General features: G+C 41.8%; 1 protein-coding gene across 3 annotated transcripts in view; it reads right to left on the reverse strand.

Annotated features, from left to right (window-relative positions):
- The window catches only part of UTRN (utrophin), a 500,711-nt gene that overhangs the window by 451,975 nt on the left and 25,983 nt on the right, over positions 1–22,753 (reverse strand). The window contains exon 1 of one of the 3 annotated variants that reach the window (XM_004752759.3): positions 7,682–8,281. The exons of the other annotated variants lie outside the window; for them this stretch is intronic. Coding sequence (XP_004752816.2) covers positions 7,682–7,754 — 73 coding nt within the window. The 5' untranslated portion in view covers positions 7,755–8,281. Of the gene's footprint in view, positions 1–7,681; positions 8,282–22,753 lie in introns of those variants that run through there. 3 annotated transcript variants of the gene reach the window in all.

The raw sequence follows: 22,753 nt of genomic DNA on the forward strand, positions 1-22,753 counted from the left end.
TGAACTAGAACTTTTCCCACTTGAGCCAAGTTAATAGAGCACAAGAGGGAATATGTTACGTTAAAACAAAACAAAACAGCAAGATTCAGAGCAATTTCCTCCCCCAAGCAAACGTATTCATCGTTCTGCAAGAAATATGTGTGTGTCATGAATGGTGAGATAAGGAGAGCTTTTTTTAAAAGCACCCTAGCAATTCAAGTCAGATTTCACCAACAAATGAATTTAGGTCAAGCTCGAGTTTACTGTTAAATGAAGTACAAAGAAAGTACCTTTTGGTGTTCAGAGTTCTTTAAAACTACTCTCACCACACATGAGGGATGGTGGAACTGCTGATGAAATCCATGACCTTTTTCATCTCCCGCCCACCTCAACCACATCCTCTTTCACTCCATCTCCCAACAAAGCCACCTGCAGTGTTCCCTCTGCCTCCAGGCTCTCCTTACACCAATCCACCTTTCCAGAGTGATCTTTCTAAAATATCTACAACTCCCAATGACTCATAATCCTTAAACATTTCCCATGCCAAAAAGGGGGAGGGGGTGGCTATTTCATCATCTTCATGAAGTTTACACAGGTCTCCACCATCCGAACTAACTCCCCTATTTGTCCATACCATCTACACAGCATTACAGAAATGGTATAGTCTCTGCCCCTCAAGATTCTCACAGTCGAATTCAATCCCTTTCATATTTTCATCAGAGTAATTATTGTTTAGAATACAACTTCTCTAATAAAAAAAAAAAGAGTGTCACAGGATATTTTAACTCATTTCTTTTTCTAGCTAGGAAATTCTACCTTCTTTCTTTCTTTTTTTTTTTTTTTTAGATTTTATTTATTTATTTTGACAGACAGAGATCACATATAGGCAGAGAGGCAGGGAGAGAGCGGTGGGGAGCAGGATCCCTGCTGAGCAGAGAGCCCAATGCGGGGTCTATCCTAGGACCCTGAGATCATGACCTGAGCCTAAGGCAGAGGCTTAACCCACTGAGCCACCCAGGTGCCCCTCTACCTTATTTCTTGCTCACATTAAAGATTAACAAAATCCACATGCTGACATGACAAGGATTTTTCACATGACTTTAATAACATCTAAAAATACTCACAACGCTACTGCTGGTACAGTTAAAACAATTACAAAGAGGAAAAGCCAGGAAAACTTTTCTAAAAACAAGCAAAACCAAAAAAGTAACATCAAGGATGGTATTTCATGGGCTGAGTGATTTCTCATGAGACTGCTTTTCCAAAGCACAAAGATATAAATAAAATCTGAAATCATGCCTTTGTTTCCATATTAGTATATTAATGGAATGGAATGCCATTATAATCAACAAAATTACATTAAAGAGAATTAAGCCAAAATGCCCACCACTGAAGCACTTAGAATTTATCCCCAAGCACGCAGAGGCTGACCTCAGATGCAAACTTATAGAACAGGCCAGTGAAGGAGGAAAGATATCCTATTTTTTTAAAGTATAGTTTTACTACTAGAATGCAAATAGTCAAAAATACCTACCTAGAATGATGAATTAAGAGAAAAATTCCTAGAAGTTGTATTTGAGGATTAAATTGTAAACGTTCTTACAGTTATCTCAGGAAAACTGTACAGAAGTAATGAGATTCAGAGGTAAGGAAGGAGTACCACCAAATCCCTTAACGAGATGGGTAGAGAGAAGTGGTAGGTGCACATGTCCACTCACTCCACCCAGATAGGTGAGGAGAGGTCTGAATAGGAAACTGGGGTACCCTCCCAGGGCAGGCCTCCTGCATGTGTGTGTGTGTGTGTGTGTGCACACACGTGTAGCAGGGTTTCTCAACAATTATGCTACTTCTAAACAGAAATGGCCACGGCCAGGAATCAACAGAGGTGAAGTCCAGGAGCTGAGGGTCATCTGTGTTAGAAGAGGCTAACGCTACATGGCTGCTGAGTGATGCCAAGGCTTTGTAGCAGCCAGGATCCAGTCTGCCAGGTCAGCATAAGGAGCCCTGCAGGACTGGCTGCTGAAGGCAGAGGTCCCTGGGATGGCCACTCCAGAAGCAAGCATCCCACTCTAGCAGAAGAAAGGAAGGTCATTGCCAGGGTTCTGCAAGGAGCAGGAACAGTTATTTAAGGAGACATCAAAAGAGATGAATAAAACAACACAAACATTTTAAAAGGAAAGTGGAATTTTTAAATGTTATTTTAAAAGGAAGAAAATGGAAGTGATTTTTCTGAATGTTTGCATGTTCTATTTTTATAAATGAACATGAAAAAGAAATGCTGCCATCCATTAAGCACAGTGACTGGCACACTGCAAGGACTTAATAAATGAACACTTCCTGAAAGAGAAAGGAGCTGATGTGGAAGACACTATCAGAGTAGAAGTTAGCAGAGCAGGACAGCAAGAGGAGCCCAGGCCGGCTCTCACATCCAAACGGCACAGCATGTGTGACGGGCCCACCTGATAGAGAAGGGAGATCGCACGGTCTATGCGGGGGGCAAAATGAAAACTTGCAGCACTGGGGCAGACCCCAAAACTGCAAAAAGGGGCTCCACAGGGGAGAAGAGAGCTGTGGCCAGACAAGGACACTTCCAGAAATACAAAGGTGGAATCATTTTTAAAAGTAGAGGCAACCTGCTGGTCCACAGGACAAAGGTCAGCAAATGATTTTGCTTGAAGTGCATCTGCTGGCATGGTGAGGCCGACTTCCCCAGTTTCAGAAGGTTCTAGAACCATCATGCTTCATAAGAACGTATGAAGAAGAGAAGCAGGGGATTACTCTTTATTGTTAGCAATAAAAACATTCAGTGGGAAAAGTGACCTAAGTCACAACCATAGGGCACACCAGCGTACAGATCCAGACGCGGGCCTTAAAACACTTTGCCCCTCTGTCACTTGCAGTGACAATCTCAATCCAGCATCTGCTGTCTGGAGCTCTTAGGCTCTTATGCAAACCTGAGGATGCTGGCCACTCAGGAGATACGGGCATTAACGTGTGTGAATCATCTGTATTTTCCGCCTGCAGCTGATACCACACAAAGATAGTCCCATCTAATTATGGGCACACCCACCCAAACTCCCAACTTGGGAATGAGGTGTCATCACCTACTTGTGACAACTCAGGGCTGAGCATGGGAAGGCTCTGAAGGAAGGATCCAGGTAATCATGAGGCAGAACCCAGGCCAAGGCACTGACCAGGCGTATTTTCAATCAGCTCCAGGATTTCTGAGATGATAGAGTTTCCAAGAGGTAACCAGGTGAGGAACAGAAAAAGCCAGTACTAGTTATCACTCAAGAATTTATGAGCCTCAGCACTTAGCAACAAGGTCCCAGGACCTGAAGCCGGGTTCACTGAGCACCTGCTCTGCTCCACACAGTGCACTGAGAACCAGTTCCCAAGCCAGGCAGAGTGACGCAACCCAAGTGCCACAGAAGGGAGGCTGTGGCACTTGCTATCACTGCGGGGATCGGGCCGAGACACCGAGACAGGCTGGAGCCTGTAAAAAGGGAAAGGAGAGGGCAGAGGCTGAGCAAACAAGGTGGGAGTGATCGCGACAGAAGGCAAGAAACACACAAGCAGCCTATTGTTAAAGCGTTCTAAGAAGTCACAAAGAACAGGGAGGAAGATGGGAGGGTGGAACTTGGAAACAATTCCAGAAGGTACAAAAGAGAAAGCAGTGATCCAGAAATAAGGCAAAACCAAAAGTCAGGCCATCTTATCCCAAGGCAGGCTCTGGTGGAGAAGTGGCCAAGCCCAACTCTGGAGCTCGGGGTCATCTGTGCACTGGTCCACATGAAGCTCAACTTTCCAGAAAATGGTTCCCCTTGGAGAAGGTCCATGAGTAAATCTGTCTATCAACAAAAGTATAAACAAAGCAAATACAGTCAACTTAGTTTTAAATTGAGCATGTTGGACTAAAACATCTCCCTGGAGGTTGCCAACTCAGGAGAGCACTAGAACATGAGAATGTAACTGCTTGGTAAAAACTCACCAGCTTCCGGGACCTCTGAACTCAAGACTTCTTCATGTTTATTTTCAGTGATGCCTGCAAACTTCCTACAAGTTAAGCTGTACCAATGTTTGGTACATCTCTCATTTGAGAGATGAAGTAATGGAGTTTCATGACACCAGATGAAACACAAATTTGCTCTGGACGTTCTCAACTCCAGAACCAGCTCCCAGCCCCACAGCTTTCCCTTCCGGCAGTCGTGAGCCTTCGAAAGCAGCTCCCTGGGGGCAGGGCCTTAACGAACGTGGAGCCCAGAGATTTCCAAGTCCGTTCCCTGAAAGTAAATGATACTATACAGCACTTCCTCTCTTCCTCAGAGCCATAGCCAAAAATCATATGAAACCAAGAGGAAATGCTATTCCTCAATTGCAGGAAAGTTCCAAGTATCAGGTAGCAGCAACAGCTGCTGAAAGCTGGTCCTGCCCCACCCCATCCCAAACTCTGGCACAAACACTGGCCTCTGAATCTTGCTGCTTGCTCCTGTAGGAGTCTTTCAGCAACAGAAGGACCTGACACTTTTGCTCTCGAGGGCATTACAGTCATACCCTGAAGGAAGAAGGCGGTGACTCTTCACATGTGCGACTACCCTGACCCCCTCCACACCGGAAAGAGGGGGGAGGAAAAGGAAATGAAAGCAAGTGACTCTAGGTTCTGGATTTCATACACAAGAATAGCCAACAACAGGTGCAGCGTTCCGGTGAAATTAAGCCTCTCAAAACGCCTCTTGCCTCTGCAGCACAAAGAGCCCAAGCCCAGAAACCCAACATTAGCAATGATGTCAGAAGTGCAAATCATCATCATTTTCTCGCCAGTAGCAATTTTGTAAAAAAAAATTACCATACCACAAAGTATGTCTCTGCTGACACATGACTTCTTTCACATCGTCCTCTCCCTCGAACAGTTCACTCCAAACTAATTTCAACATTGATCACACCAAAACATTTTTTCACAAAGCCCAGGGACCAGCAGAGCACCTGGGATATAATAGGTAGGCAATATACACTTAGCAAATGAATGACTGAAACAAACAAGCAGGTAAACCAAAAGTTGTCTTCACAAATAAAGATAACCAAAATCGTACCTTCAGAACAGTATACAAATGCGTTTTTTTTCCCATTTCCTCAAAAAGAGAACGGAAGGTCAGATTTGGGAGCCAAATCTCCCTAAAGAACAGATCAGAATTTGCTAACCATCCATCCCCTGGCTGAAGCCAGTATGTCTGTCAGCCACCCGCTGGCATTATCAGACTATGCACAAGGGTTTCTCATTCCAAGGAGGCCGAACGGGGAACACAGTCATAATCACTGGAGCCTTTGGATTTTCCTTTCTTTCAACGTGTCACGTCACACAGCATCTTCCACCTGCCATTACTATAAAATATACAAAATAAATTTTTTTGTGTAATCTTATCTTATCAAATAAAACAAAAATAACCCATAGGTAGGTACTACGTTATGGAACGTGTGCTAAATGTGACGTGTATGAGATAAACAGGAGTACAGATGAGACCTAGCAGAGATGAAGCCACTTTACGGATGATAAAACCTGAGAGAAGGAGCAGAGGGAAATGACATAAGACTGAACCCATGGATGGAGAATGTCTGCCGCACTGATACCATATTGAATAAAAAGAAGACTATCAGTGTGAGAACATCACTGATTTATATAAGATAAAGGGCTTAAATAATGATATTAATTATAAAAATAAAATTTCAGGGCACAGATAACTTAAATCATCAAAATTATCAAATGTCTGAGAACTAAGAAGTAAAAATAAACATAGAGTGTAATAAACCATTGTATAAAATTACCATAAAGAATAAGTCCATTTCGGGGCAGCTAGGTGGCTCAGTAGGTTAAGTATCTGCCTTCTGCTCAGGTCAGGATCTCAGGGTCCTGGGATCTAGTCCCACTCTGTGCTCAGTATAGAGTCTGCTTGGGATTCTCTCTCCCTCTCCTTCTCTACCCTTCCACAGTGCTCGTATGTGTGCTCTCTCTCTCAAAGAAATAAAATAAAACCTTAAAAAGAAAAAAGAGTAAGTCCTTTCAATGCATTTGTCATTCAATTTTTTTAAATTAATGAAAATCCCTTTAATTTATAACCTAAGTAATCCAAATAGAATGCCTCTTATCCATATATATTCAATTTAAAGAATGCTAATTTTTTTCAAGTCATTCCTTCCAAGATGCAAAATAACTCTACCTTCTCTTATCTCTTAAAGGTCCTGAAAAAAACTCTTAACTAAGATGCCTAATTAAGAATTACTTCAAATTCAAGGAATAAACTGGAATAGCAAGAATATGAAGAGTGCTTTGTTTTTTAAGTGACATCTGTCCATGCATGCACTCATTCATTTGCAAGGATCTACCATCCCCATAGGCCAGGCACTATGCAAGGCATTACAGAATTACGGACGCGGTGGTGAACAAGAAAATCTTGGTCCCTGCCCTAGCGGAGATCACAGTCGGGGGCACCGATCAACAACAAAGTCACCGAAGCAACTGGCATTGTGACTAGTGGGCTGAAACAAGCAACAGGACAGTGGTAGGAGATGACAGCCTGAGGTCTGCTTCAGACAGACAGTCAGGACAGGTGTGTAGGAAGAGAGGCAATTTAATCCAGGACCCGATCCCAGAAAGAGGAGAAGGGGCTAGCCAAGAGCTGGAGGATGGGTACTCCAGGCAGAGAAAAGAGCCTGTAAAGAGGCTGTACTCAGAGCCATAAGATGGCCATGGACGGCGCCATGGGCAGTGAGAAAAGAGAAACACTATAAATATGGAAATGGCATCTCACCACATGATCACCCAACATGCCTTTGCCATTACACACACTTTCTCTTGGCCAAGAATCTTTCTCTTCCACACTCTCTCCTGGAAAAATGACCCTCTGAGAAAGAGCAAAGACACCAGAAGTTAACTCCCCCTCACCTGTGGTCCCACAGCATCCCATGTGGGACATTATTATACCTCTTATCACACACTGCGCTGAATCACTGTGTTCAAGGACCCATAAGCAAGGGTCTTGCCTTATTTGTCTTTGTTTCCTAGCAGTCTATATGGAACTTGGCACCAGCAGACAGGAAATTGAGTGAATGAACCAACCAAAAGAGGAACGGACAAATTAAATGACTGCAGCCACACCACCAACACTAATTCATTACCCAGTGTTGGAAATCTGGAGTAGCACTGTGGATACAGTTCCCTAACCCATTTACAGTGCTGGGGGCAGGGTGACTTCTAACCCCCGATGACTGTCAGACAACAACCACTTTTGGGCAAATCTTGATCACAGGAAAGTGACGAATAATTTTCAGAGTATCATTAGATGCTGGCACCCAGACATTGATAGTCATAAACATGCTTCCACTGCCAGGCCCCGCATGAAGCTGTGAGGCCAGAAGTGGCCCATCCACGAAGATCTACAATGTTTTAAACAGAACACATCATATTTCCAAAATGCTGTTCATGATGGATGTTGTAAGATTCTTTACATGTAAATAACTCCTTTCATAATATTCAGAGGAAAAAAAAAATTTAATTCCAAGATCACCCAGAGGACAACCTCATTTAGAATGTGTTGCTCAGGAATTTTCACACTAATTCTTGGCTCACTGAGTCATGCCTGGGTTTCCTGTCTACAACCACTGGGCAAAAATCTAAGCAACCATAATATTCTAAGCGAGGGTTCATTACCTGCCTGTAACCCTTCGTCGTGGTCTCCATGTGTAGAATCAGACGTCACTTCCATTTCTCGTTGACTCAGCATGTCCTTCAAAGGTGCTTAAGATTCATAAACCAACCATGCATGCTGTCTGGAGTCACAAAGATGTACATACCCGTCCACTGGAAAGTGTGCTTTGATGGAGTCAAATTGAAAAGCAGAGACAAACAGTATGGGAATCGTGGAGAGAGAAGTCCCTCCCCAACTGCCCAGACCAGAATGGTTACATTCCTGCCTCTGTGCACAGCCCAATCCTGGTCTACTCCATCGGAGCCTCTGCCAGGCTGTGGAGCCTGTGGCCTTAAAATCCGCAGGTGTAACAGCACTTATCTGCCTAGGAACAGCCAGGTAAGGCATGCATTTCTGCAAACATCTCTGTTCAAATTGCTCAGGAGGCGGAGGAGCCAAGCACTTTCTCAACTCTCCTTAGGTTTTCCTTGAATTTGTGCCAAATGAGAATTTGGGTGAGGGAAAATGTTTAGGATTTAAACAATAAAAAATGTTCATAAGTGTCTAGCTCTCATTAATATACTAAATAATATGTGTATGCCATCAAAAACTCGAGGATAAACTATGCTCTTCACCAAGATTAAAAATACTACTCAATGAAGTGCAAACTGCCTATTTCGCCAGCCTCAAGGCACAGTCTCTGCTCACTCATTCCCAGTCCCTGTCCTCATTCAACTTTTTCTGTGGGCCAATCTCTGCCCTCAGTCAATACTCAAGTGTCAACTTAAATATGGCTTCCCTCAGCTGCCTTCAGCTCAGATCATGATCCCAGCATCCTGGGATCGAGTCCCACATCGGGCTCCTTGCTTGGCAGAGAGTCTGCTTCTCCCTCTGCCTCTGCCTGTGTTCGCTCTCTCTCCCTCTCTCTCTCTGACAAATAAAAAATCTTTAAAAAGAACTTTAAAAAAAAAATTAAAAAAATAAATATGGCTTCCCTTACCACTAGCATCCATTTCAGGCCCCTTCCCCATACATGACGACAGCACTTCAGGACCTTTATCCCCTAGCAAGTAAACATCCAACTATTTGTACATTCTGGGGTTTGGTATGTTTCTTCTACTAGTCAATATATCCCAGAAGATGGACACCAAAACTGTTGTGTTTGTCAATTCTGTTGACCATGCCCAGAAAAGTGCCTGGCATATGGAAGGTTCAACGAAGAGTTATTTCCATTTCAGGGGCACCTCGGTGGCACAGTTACGCTCCTGACTCCTGGTTTCAGCTCAGGTCATGATCTCAGGGTTGTGAGATCAAACCCCACGTCAAGCTCTACAATCACACAAAATCTGCTCGAGATTCTTCCTCCCTCTCCCTCTGCCCCTCTCACTTGTGCTCACTCTCTCTCTCTCTCTAAAATAAATATTTTTTAAGAGTTATTTCCATTTCAAATTGTTGTCTGCAAAAATACTCTTCATGGCACACTGCTGTACAGATATAAATGCTCTTCTTAAGCCATTGGCTTCTTCAGGGGTTATTACAAAGCAAGGGGTCCATGAACTTGGACAGAAAGAAAAATTAACTATCTCACTAACCCTAACAAAAATTTGCATCTCCTTTTATTACATACCTAAGTCATAAAACACACAATTGGTAGTAATTTTGGCTGTCTTAACAGCAAAACTCATAGCCGTTTTCACTTCACATTACAGCTGAAAAATCATTTGTTTGGCTCTTCATCCCCTCACAACAGTTATGGACCAACCTTGGATCACAATATTGAATATATTCATAAACACAAAGAATACTCTGTTACAGGCTTTTTAACTATTTTGTAAATGATTTTCAAAATAATTGGTTTTCCTTTATAATGTCATGTACTTTATTTTACGCATTTAAAAACATTTGTGTGGTGTACCACACTGCTAAAGGGGCCAATGGGGGTCAAAAAAAGAGTAGGGGGGGGGTGATGAGAATAACGAATAAAAACCCTAATCTACACCATTATCATGAGATATAAACATTCGATGTACCAAAAAATGCTTACATTTGTTTTTCAATGGGTTGAACATATTTTTACTCATGGGGAAAAGGAATAAAACATTTCTGAAAGAAAGACAATTCAAAATAAACAGAATTATTAAAGAAATTATTTTTATAATAGATAGAAATATTTATTTCATTAGTTTCAATAAAATCAACTATAAAAAAAGAAATACTCAAAGGACATTTACAAGTTTAATAGTTACTATACAGTTCAACTTAGATATCCTTGACATACTCTCTTTCTTGTTTTGAGATATAAAGGATATATAACATTGTATTAGCTTCAGGTGTACAACATTATGATCTAATATATGTATGTATTGCAAAGTGATCACCACAACAAGAAGTCTGGTTAGCATCCATAAATGCACATACTTAGAATTTTTTTATTGTGATGAGAACTCCTAAGACCTATTCTCTTATACTGTATTACTAACTACAGTCACCATGCTATATATTAATCCTCCAGACTTATTTATCTTACAGTTGGAAGTTTGTACTTGTTGACCACCTCCACCCATTTTCCCCCTCAAACCCCACCCCCCCACACCCCACTCCCTGCCTCTGGCAACCACCAATCTGCTTCTCTGTATCTAGGAGTTTGTTTGTTTGGGGTTTTTTTAAGATCTACATGAGATCACACAGTATTTGATCTTTATCTGGTACCTGTGACTTATTCCACCCTTGAGGTTCTCCACAAGGTTCTCTCTTGCAAATTTTTGCAGGATTTCCTTCTTTTTTATAGCTAAATAATATTCCTGTGTGTGTGTATGTAGCACATCTTTTAATCTATTCATCCATTGATGGAAACTTGGGGTTTTTTCCATGTCTTTAATGACATCGAGCACTTTTTGACATACCCTTAATAATGATGAAACTTCTCTTAACTTTTTTCCTTGAAAGACAGATCATGGAGTCAATGAGTTCCTAGGATTTGTAAAACGAGGATACAAGGCAGACAAGGTTACAAAACATATCATACTCCCACCGACGGAAGATTCGCCCCCTCTTATTTCTCCAGCAGCTCTGGGAATATAGGCACATATCCCAGCAGGAGGAGTAACAGAGTGATCATTGACACCTTACTGTGAGTGGCTTTAATCAGCCAACCATTAGTATGTACAACACCAATAAAAAAAGGAGCTCTAGGGGCACCTGAGTGGCTCAGTGGGTTAAAGCCTCTGCCTTCAGCTCAGGTCATGATCCCAGGTCCTGGGATCGAGCCCCGCATCCGGCTCTCTGCTCAGCGGGAAGCCTGCTTCCTCCTCTCTCTCTGCCTGCCTCTCTGCCTGCTTGCGATCTCTGTCAAATAAATAAAATCTTAAAAGAAAAAAAATTAAAAAAAAAAAAGGAGCTCTGGTGAGAATGGAAGGGCCATGCCTGGATGGAGTTAGAAGGACAATGGTCAGCAGAAAAAAAATCTCAGAGAAGGCACAAAAATAAAATTTTACAGAACCTCAATGGCAGCCAGCAGGCCCCCGCACCATGATGAGAACTGCTCTGAAGGACTAAACACCACAGATTTTCTCTCACACAATGAAGACAGCTTGGGGCCAGTTCAGTTCAATAGCTCCAGTTATGTTCAGTGACTTTCTCACCCTTTCTGACCAAAAGGAAAACAACAGGACAGAAAAGGTCCTCACAACCTTGCTCTCTTCTTCCTCCCTCATCCTGTCCCTATTCTTGCTGACACTGAGAACTTGGAGCCCAAGGTCTGCAGGCTTTGATCCACAGGCAGGAGTCACAGCTCTTTCGGCGTATTAACAAAACCCTCAACTTCACACAGTAAACAGAAACCTAAAATCTTTCTAGAAGTTCACAGCCCCAACCATTCCCACCAGAACATTTCTTGGAAATCTGTGAAAGCATTTATTTTCAGATGCGCATCCACGAGAAAACCATCGACAACTAAATGAGATTTGAAGGAAAGTGAGCAAAAATTTCTCTTCAGGGCCCATGTAAGCCCAGAGTAGCATGAGCATACTGAGTTTGGGACTGTTCTTTAATCTTGAGAAAGTCAACTCCTTCCTCCTGGACTCAGTTTCCTCAATTTCCAGGCAACAGAAGTGGAGAAGATGGTCCCTTAAAACATCGTCCAGCTCTAAAATTTTCTGAAGGTCCATGTTGCCACAACAGTCATGCAGGGTTATAAATGAGAGATAAGAGAAGAAGAAGGCCACTTATCACCAAAAAAAAAAAAAAAAAAAAAAAAAAAAAAAAAAAAAAGTTTGTAAGTCAGGAAGTGCGGGAAAGAGACCATTTCAGCCTGAAGGTCTGTTTGCTCTTAGTGCTCGAATGTTCCGTTCCTTACATTTGTATTCCATTACAACCACAATGTGTGAAATGTCTAACAGAAAACACTCCCATAATCACTAGCAATACAGAAAGTATGCGGCTGTAATGTGAGGAGCGGCTTGTCTCAAAATAATTGGGACATTTACAATTCACATGCGCAATAAATGATTGTTAAAACCACAAAGTCTGTCCAGCCAGGCATGAGGAAGGTATACAAAACTTTACAATAACCATGCCTAACTGTAGCTAGAAACCAGTACTGAGAAAAACGACTGAAAAGATTTAGAGGACCATATTACTCACAGAGGCATATGTGACTGCCACAAAAAGTAAATATTGTGCAGAATTTTCTATACTGTCAATAAAATTTTTAAACAAAATGATCTCCAAAGTAAGTATCTCATTACATGTTCCTCAGTTTTTAACAGAGCAATAAGTAGCAATATCAAAGCAATAAATAAACGCCTTGTTTTTCTTAATCAAATAGGATTATAATAAAATCCAGCAGTCCTGCCTCAATCCTTGCCAGGGGTTAACCCCTTCCATCTATTACCTATTTGTTCTGACATTTATGCTTTTCTAAATAGTGCACTTACAGTGCTATTTTCTGATTTTAAGTCAGTATTTACAAAATTTTTGTTATGGTAATTAAGAATTTACCTCTGTTACATCTCCTCTTCCAGTCTCTAGCCAGTTTTTCATTTCTGATAGCATACAATTTCCCAGACTCCTTTCTTATCCTCTGAATCTGATTTTTGTAGCATTCTGTTCTTGTTTCAAAGAGGTAATTATTTTCCCACCTCTCTGAGGGTATTTATTATTTTAGTATCATTTTCCTCCCCTTTCCCTTAAGTTTATTTTTCCTGTTGGTTGGGTTAGGCTTTAATAATCCAGTTTTCCTCAAACAACGGACTCCTGGCAGCCCCTCACATTTCAAAATGAGGCAGTCAAATGCCCAAGTTCTATGTGCTTGGGTGTCACCTGCCAATGATGGTATCAAAGTAGGTCATCAAATTCCAATCTGTGACCATACTATCTTCCCAATAAAAGAATCCTCTGATTTGGGGTTGGTATAGCTTCAACAATTCTAGGGTTTCCAGAGTCTTGGTGTCCTTTCATCCTGTTGGTGTTAAACCAGAACCTTACTATCCTCTGGGACAGGGATCCCAAGGCAGAGTTCATGTTTATGTATAGAGAATGTATAAATCTATATTCTCCCGTGCAGGGAGAGAAGAAGAGGAAAGATCTTAGGAGTCAAGGCTCACTATTTACAGATCTCTAAATCAGGAGGCTTACAAAGTCTGAGGGGTCCAACAAGAGGACTCTTGTCACCACCCTCTGCTCTGGACCCCTCAGCAGTTAGCCACTTCGCCATCATTTTCCAACACGTGATGCCTTACCCATCCAAAGCCACTTTGTCTCTACTTCCCTTTGGCCATATTAGCTCTTCCTTTTTTTGTTCTTTTTGCTGTAATTATGATGGCACCAAGGAGTGATACACACATAACCATTCTTCTACTTTTAACTACGAGTTCTGCTCTCTTCGATTTATTCTTAGGGAGAGTCTGAAAATGGCCTCAAGACCATAAGCCAGGCCCTGGTTTCACACGGCAACAGCATGCAGACAAGACTTGGTTCTCGAGAGTCTCAAATCCCAAAAGACAATCTTGCTAAATATCTTATCATCAAAACCAGACTTTGCACAATAATATTCATAACATCAGATATAACTGTCAGTTAATTATTCTTTTCATGATTAGGTCCAATTTGGAATTTGAATATAATATTTATAATACAATACAGTCACTTCATATACAGCAAAACGTTATAGATATAGCATCAGATTACATTTCTTTCCTTTATATTCAAATGTGTAATTTTACTGTGCATTCAGTAATTCAATTCAGCCAAATTACAGCTGCTACGGGGGGAACTCAATTCACTTTACATACTGGAAATACTAAATTGCATTAAAACTATATTAAAAATGCAAATAAATTTTACCTCTAAAAATATATAAATATAGAAACCTAAAGATCATCTTTATTTACTAAAAAAAACCTCTGTAACTATATCAAGTATATTAATAATGAAAGATAAAACATAGATGGTCCTATCATCCAAATGCTCAGTATCTTTTGACCAATAAAGAGGATGGCCTGTAAGTTTTAAAAACACAGAAAGTAATTCCCATCTGTGCTGAAAGGGAACAGGCATGTTTTTAATAGTAACATTATGAAATACAGAAATAGTTTTTGAAGATCTTCTTTTGAACCAGAAAGAACTTCATAGCTCGATGCCAATATTTCCCACAAAACGCTGTGAAATTGACTATGGGGACCCAAGGAGGGTGGAAACTGATCAGACAAAGATAAGGTTTGCCAGCAAATTCAGAAAACTGCAACTTTTGCCCAAATGACTTGGGCAAGTGGTACCTGGGTGGCTCAGTCAGTTAAGCATCCAGCTCTTGGTTTTGACTCAGGTCATGATCTCAGGGTCGTGAGATGAGTTCCATCTCTAGCTCTGAGCTCAGTGGAGAGTCTGAGTTTCTCTCTCTTCCTCTCCCTTTGCCTCTCTCCCCACACCAAATAAATAAATAAATCTTTTTTTTTTTTTAATTACTTGGTTTAGAAGCTCGCATACAGCCTGTTTGATGAAGTCAACAAAAGTCCTAGAAACTCTATTTTGCCCACATTGTGATATATCTTTAATGTATGACAAAAATAAAAGAAAGCAAGAAATGCCTAACGCCTTCCTTCATTTTCTTTAAATCATGATGTTTCTGAGTTTAGCTGAAGGGAAAAAAAGAAAGGTAAATACTCTTAAGTGACTTCAAACATTAAAGCCAAATAAATATTAAGGTTGTGCGCCACGGTTTCTGATCCAAGAATATTTAAGTCCCTAAAACAGGGCATCTGAAAAATTTATTTTCTTGCTCTTTCCATCACATCATTAATTTGAATGGGAGGACTGTTCTGCTCTCATTCAAATGATAATAACTTTGTCAATTATAATAATCAATTTGTCTTGATAAGAGGAATAGAGATGAATGATGTTAAAATATTTACAAACAGTATTTATAGCATTTAATCCACAATTTACCTCGTGGTCATGATAATTTAGTAGCCTAGAAAAGGAAGTATAATCAATCCAATCACCAAATTTAAAAATTGCCAAGTTTCCTTCATAATTACAAATGTCTTTGTTACTTAAATGGGGGAATCAGACCTTGAATCCCCAGGCAAAACAAAACAGTGCGGCTCTATACATTTAAACAGAATGTGCCTTCAAAACAGTCAAAATCAAATCCTCCCTCCACATTTTCCTATGACTTAACCCTAGAGTGTTCTATTCACCAATCCTTAATATACATACCCAGTCCCTACATGTCAAATACTGTTCAATGCAGTGACATGAAATAGTCCTTGAAATCCTTTTACTTTTTCTTCAACACTTTGCCTGTCAAAACATCAGTCTCATTTAATAGGCCCCTGGTGGAAACCATTTCTAAGTCAGTTTCTTTAATTTCCAATACCTAATAAGGAAAGACAGAAGCCCTAGATGATTAATCGCAGGGTGAGTTGGGTGGTTGAAATAAATTTCTGGCCCAAAGTCATCCGCAGGGCCACGGTGAAAAACCACTCACGAACTTCTGGAAATCCGCTGATAAAGGTGCCCAGAAGAGAGGTAGGCAACCAGTGGATGCCCTCAGCAGGAGCTCACTGACACAGGACACACTGCAGGGAGTCACAGAGACTGTTCACCACACAAAGACCCAGACAACTGAAGTCAGACCACAATCAGAAACAGCCAAACTCCAAACAAAGGTCCATACATGCTAAGCAACAGAAACCAGGTTCCATTTTTAAAACCATATAACTTTTCAGATTTTCTCATAACAAAATAACTTTGGGAGCGCCTGGGTGCCTCAGTCTGTTAAGTGTCTGCCTTCCGATCAGGTTATGAGCCCAGGGTCCCAGGTCTTGGGACTGAGCCCCACATGGGGCTCCCTGTTCAGCAGGGAGTCTGCTTCTTCTTCTCCCTCCTCCTGCTTGTCTTTCTTCTCTGAAATAAATAAAATCTTTAAAAGAAAAATAACCTTGGACTTATGAGCTATAATTAGCATTTGCGTGGAGTTGAAGACTAAGCACTGAGAGGCACTACAGGGTAGTGATGAAAAGTGTGGCACAGTGATGGAGATTTAAATTCTCCCTCAGGCACTCACTACCTGTGCTGGGCTGGGTAAATTCCTTAGCTAATCTGTGCCTTGGTTTCCTGACTATAACATGGTGTTGATAACAGAAGTGCCACTTTCATAGGCAGAATTAAATGAATTCATGTGGGGGCACCTGGGTGGCTCAGTCGGTTAACCATCTGCCTTCAGCTCAGGTCATGATCCCAAAGTCTTGGGATCGAGCCCCATGTCAGGCTCTCTGCTCAGTGGGGGTCTGCTTCTCTCTCTCTCCCTCTGCCTGCCACTTCCCCTGCTTGTGCTTTCTCTCTCTCTGTCAAATAAATAATCAAAATCTTTCAAAATAAATAAATGAATGAATGAACTCATGTATATATGTCTATATGTATATGTATATATATACACAAGTGTGAATAAACACATACACACATATATGGTGTGAGGAAGGTGTGGCATGTGTGTATAAATAATATTAAAACAGTTAAATAGTGATTCAGCATAGTAAGCATGCAAAACCATTCAAAACCATTCTTGTTGCTGCAATGCTTCTTTTTTTTTTTTTTTAAGATTTTATTTATTTATTTGACAGAGAGAGATCACAAGTAGGCAGAGAGGCAGGCAGAGAGAGAGAGGAGGAAGCAGGCTCCCTGGTGAGCAGAGAGCCCGATGCGGGACTCGATCCCAGGACCCTGAGATCATGACCTGAGCCGAAGGCAGTGGCTTAACCCACTGAGCCACCCAGGCACCCAGTTACTGCAATGCTTCTTATACACCAAATTACTTTGTGTAATGTTTTAGGTTAAAGCTAAGCAAACACTAAACATGTGCAAATGTATTTAACAGGATGAGTTAGAGATTGTTTAAAATTATCAGCTGATTCCAAACATCTGTGCCCATACGGCCACTCAGGAACAAGCAGCTTATCTGAGTGATTTCAAACAGTACCTTCCCTCACTCCATCCCCACCATCAGGAAGAGGCCATTAGAGAATCTGGTCCATAAAGCACAAGTAGAACCTCAGAGTTGGAAAAGTACTTAACAGAGTTTAAACTGCTGACTCGGGTGAATGTTCCCAATATTAAATGAGGCTTATGTGAATCCATCATCAGCCTGGATTTTAATGTTTCACACCATGACTGAAAGGAAGGGGTGAAAAACAGAGTAAGTGGCACTAATTCATCTGATTAATGTTTGTTCTTGCATAGTCCTTCCTATGAGAAACCGTCCTTTCTTCCAGAATGCCCCTCTTGCCTAGTTTTATATCCTTCCTCAATTTCCCGCTGCCCTCCTGACTCCCAACTCTGTGAAATCCAACCAGAATGTCTAACTGTGTGTGCCTGACCATCAGGCAGGGCCCACCAATCCCAGGCTGGAAACACGGGTCAAAGTCCACTCAGCCGGCCCTGGTAACTGGGGCCAAGCCGGGTACTTGCTATCTCCCTCAACAGCCTGCAGAAAGTCAAGACCAAATGATGCAAGGGGAACGAAGGCAGGAAATAACAGTAATAATCACAAGGACAAAAGAGCCTCGAACTGCAGCAGCCAAACACCCTTCACTCACTGAACCTTTGCAGCAACTGGACAGATCCCTTCAAAGGCAGCAGAAACATTCTGGATCATCTGCTTAGCCCCCAGAGTTTACATTTTTAAAAAATTTACCTTAAATAACCTGGCTCCAAAAACTGAAGATAGATACAAGGTCTGAAATGAATCTAATGCTATATAAAATCTTATAGGAAGGGGTGCCTGGGTGGCTCAGTCGTTAAAGTCTGCCTTTGGCTCAGGTCATGATCCAGGGGTCCAGAAACTGAGCCCCTCCGCATTGGGCTACCTGCTGGGCGGGAAAACTGCTTCTCCCTCTCCCACTCCCCCTGCTTGTGTTCCCTCTCTCATTGTGTGTCTCTCTCTCAAACAAATAAATAAATAAAATCTTAAAAAAAAAAAAAAAAAAAGATAAGGGGCGCCTGGGTGGCTCGGTGGGTTAAAGCCTCTGCCTTCAGCTCAGGTCACGATCCCAGAGTCCTGGGATCGAGCCCCACATCGGGCTCTCTGCTCGGCGGGGAGCCTGCTTCTCCTCTCTCTCTGACTGCCTCTCTGCCTACTTGTGATCTCTGCCTGTCAAAAAAAAAAAAAAAAAAATATAGGAAAAAAATAAAATTAAATTAAAAAATAAATAAGAAAAAAGAAAGAAGGAATACAGTGAAGGAAGACTTTTCTTTAATAAACTATGAGTGGCAGAGAAGCCCAGAGCATGGTATCATTACCAGATGACTCTGCAGCCTCATAACCCCTGCCAAGTATTTTCAGTATATATTACAGAGTATTAAAAAAATACTAAAAGCATAGTACGTAAGCCAAAAATGAAACTCAGAAAAGAGATAATGGGTCAGACAATGGTAAAGCATAAGGACTCAAGGTTGGTCAAGAAAAAAATAATAATCCCATCTGGAAGCCATTTCCAGAAAGGAAAGAAGGAAAGAACAAAACCCAGAAAGAAAGCTTTTATTAAGAATTACGTACCGTGAGAGTAGAAATAGATACACAATATGGAAATAGATACACAACATGGAAAGTTCCATGCGACATGGTCAAACAGCAAAGAATTTGACAGGAAAGTCTGAGGACCACATTTTTTAATTAATTTATGAAAAGAAAGATAAGAGTAAGTATTATCCTCATAGTATAACAGTGTGATAACTGACTGAGATACCAGCATCATTAAAGTTGTCGCTGATTTAAGGCAGATCACTGGAGAATTCCCTCCCATCTCTATTTTCAAAAATGATTTTATAAATTTTTACCTGGCTTGTACTAAAAGATGCCGCCCATCAACAACCTGTTAGTCTGGATATCACATGGAGCTGAAGAGGTAGCTTTCTCCCTATCAGTCACTGTCCCACTATGAGGTTCCAAAAAAACGTCCTTGGGGGCCTCAAGGCGAGGGGGAAGAAATTTTCACATTAGTAAACGTCTTGTTAAATATTTAGGGATGGGGCGCCCGGTTGGCTCAGTCAAGTAGATCTTGCAACTCTTGATCTTAGAGTTGTGAGTTCAAGCCCCATGTTGAGCATGAAGCCTACTTTAAAAAATTAATTTAAAAATTTTAAAAATTTGTGGATAATGTCAGTCTTACAATAACCATTTGCCTCTCTGAATTACCTAATACAACACTCTGAGACAAATGGGACAGGACACCTTATGTTAAAGCAACAGCTGAACTTCTGTGAACTAATAACTCTTAGCCTTATCTAACTAATCAACTCGTTCTTCTCCTCTCTGTATTTTTATTGATTTTTTTCTTCAAATTCTACTCCTGCTGTGACTTTTCATAGAATAAGATGGAGTGTAATCTTTTAAATATTGCCAAAAACTTGTAAGACTTGACCAATAACTCAAATGTATCCTCATCTATAAACAGAAATATTACATCTTTTCCATAGAATTACTGTAGGGAGGAAATGGAATCATGTGTTTGAAAAGTCCTAGCACACATGCTTAGCTCTCGGGCTCCTTCCATGCTTTTAAGAACTACTTTCTCAATATAAAATTAATTTTCCTCATGTGCTCTGGATTTAGCAAGCAACCAATTATTTCACACATTGCTAGTTTTTATGGTGTAACTAACTGGTTATAATTTTATAAGGTTAATATATACCCAGATACTTCCCATAAAAATCACTGACTTTGGCTAAGACTCTTAGACCTATATGTTACGTGAAGTAAAAGTTTAACAAATTATGTTGAATTTTATATGAGGGTCATGTCACGGGGTGATTGGGAGGCTCAGTCGGTTGAGTGGCTGCCTTCAGCTCAGGTCATGATCCCAGGGTCCTAAGATTGAGCCCCACACTGGGCTCCCTGCTCAGCGGAGAGCCTGCTTCTCCCTCTCCCTCTGCCTGCCACTCTGCCTACTTGTGTGCTCTATTTCTGTGTCAAATAAACAAAAAACCTTCAAAAACTAAATAAATAGATGAGGGTCATGTCAACGAAGGTACTGCGAGCAAAGGGACAGGTATACGAATATAATTCCCCAGACCTTCTAATTTCCGAGGTTTTTTCTTATCATAACTGCCTCTCCCCACCCAAATGGCACACCAAGGAGCCCACTGTAATACAAACTACATGAATGAGACCTAAGGGGCCAGTAACTGCCAATCAGCCCCACTTACGGCCAAACAAGAATCAATATCAGCCTACGTGCTTTTTAATACAATAATGAAACAAGAGTAACAGTAAAGGATGAAGTAGTTGGGGGAGCTAGATCCTGAAATCCTTCAGCTGTTACCTCCATTTCAGAGGACGGCATGCGCAGGGAACCGTCCTCACCAACATAGCGAGGAGCCCTGCAGCACGAACTCCAGAGATGAGCTGAAGCAGCTTGAGTGCGAGTGAGCCACAGGGTTCCCATCCGCCAATGAGAGTCACGGCTACTAATTCCATGGGATCAGCACCGAGCAGGTGCAAGGATTCTAACATGGCACATCCCTACTAATGCCAAGCAGCCACATTCAAGCTGCCACACACAAAATCTAGCCAAGCAGCAGCCTTACCTAACAGGCTAAACTCAGCCCCTCTCTGATGATTGCTTCTGGAATGTCCATGGGGACGGCTATGAGAACAGGAATATGAGTCTGCAATGGGGCCCTGACCAAGCAGTGTCAGAACCTCAGCCAGTTAGTTTCCCCATCCCTGGCCTTGCCTATCACACCAAAAACCCAAACCTTCCCCTCTCTGCCCTATACTGTGCCCATGTCCTGCCCACCTCCCCTCGGTCCTGGAACAATGCCCTGACTACCCCTGCCAGGCCTGGAGAAGGACCCATGAAACTGTAGAAGCCAGGGATCATCTACAGACAAGGGCAAGTCTCTGGATCCTGCTTCCTGACCCTGCTGGGTGAACTTAAAAGGCATTTTATCAAGAAACAATATTGTAAGGGGTCATTCCTTCCAATGGCACTTTTAGTGGTGTATTGTCTTTCAGCTACCATTAAATGTGAAATAGGGTTCTACGAGCCAATTTGTATTCCAAAGTTTCAAACAAGCAAATTAGAAACTTTTTATACCAGGCCTGCGGTCCTGGCCTCCTCCTTTTGATCTCAAGCAAGTCATTCGACCTCACTAAACCTGAGTTTCCAAGGACAGACAGAAGGGAGTTAGGGAGGGAAAAAAAAAAAAAAAAAAAAAAAAAGAAGGCATAATAAAATATCCTCCTCGTAGGTCTGTTGTGAGCACTACAGAAGCCAATAGTTGAGAGCATCTGGCACAGAGTAAACATTGAGAAAACAGTCCCCATCCCAGGTGCACAATCCCTGATGCACGATGCCAGCCTCCGAAAAGTTCTGGAAACCGACAGTTTTGTCATAACCCATTTGGCAGCAAAACGTGACCTGAACTGACCTGAAGCCATTTATAACCTTGTTTATGCCCCAGTTAGTATGAATATTCATACACTTTGCTGCAGAAATATTAATATATTAAATTATAGGATACTGTCCCAAACGCCCCCCGAGACGCTGCATAGTACGTGATATACGTACCACAAGCCATCTGAAAGCTTAAGAAACCAATAATCCTGAAACACACCTGGTTCCAAGAGTTGGGACAAGAGATAGAGTGTATCATAACCCGCCCCTCAGCTGAAGGCGGCGGTGATTGGAGGATTCTCCCCAAGAGCAGTCTGATATGCTGGATCGCAAGGACATTTCCCTGGACAAGCCATCAGGCTGTCTGAGGGGGCAGCAGGGGCTCTACCCCGGGACAGGTGAAGTCAGGACCCTGGTGTTGGACGGCCAGGTACAAGACTTGGAGGAGGAAGAAGCTGAAGGCTGAGCAGAGGGGGAATGTGCAAACCTAGCCTGCCCTAGTACTTTCGTGCTCAGAGGACCCAGGCCATCAGGCACATTCTTATAACTTGTTTAGTCACTTTTTTTTTCTAGATGTTCAAAGTGAATCTAGTTTTCATTCCCAACACCGGCTCCCTTTAGTCTGGGCAAACTGCCACTGAATCACAAGGGCCACTCAAAGGGTTGTTTTTTTAAGCTGTTGAAAACATTAAGCTAAATAAGTGAATATTCTCCAGCCTCTCTCAGTGTGCCCTTATCCATCCTTACCATCCATTAAAATGACACTCCATTCATTCCAAAAATATTCCACTCTTAGTAAATTAAATATACAGCGTGTACACTGTAAATGATAAATAGCAGTGTGAGGGAAGCAGTAGCATGGGGAAAGTGGAAAACTAAGAAGTAAATCAAATCACTGCTTCTCTTTAGAATACCACCCTAAGATCTATACCACAGGGGCTCTGCCTGCACCCCCGCCTTTCCGAAGGCTCTTACAGTGGCCCCCTTCCAGTCCCTCCCCTCTCAAAATGATAGATCACCAGGCCAAGTACATGAACACGTGTGCTGAGATCCCATACAACCTCTTTCAAAACATACTCTTGGGACCCAGGCTCCCTGTAATCCTGCCCCAGTGAGCCCTGCGCTCACTTCCCAAGGAGCTCACTTCTCACACCACTGCGTCCAGGTGGGACAGGAGAGAGGCCACAGATGTTTAGCCAGGGT

Source organism: Mustela putorius, unplaced genomic scaffold (genome assembly GCF_011764305.1).
Source record: "Mustela putorius furo isolate JIRA1106 unplaced genomic scaffold, ASM1176430v1.1 tig00003863_pilon_pilon_pilon, whole genome shotgun sequence".
In the NCBI taxonomy this organism is placed as follows: domain Eukaryota; kingdom Metazoa; phylum Chordata; class Mammalia; order Carnivora; family Mustelidae; genus Mustela; species Mustela putorius.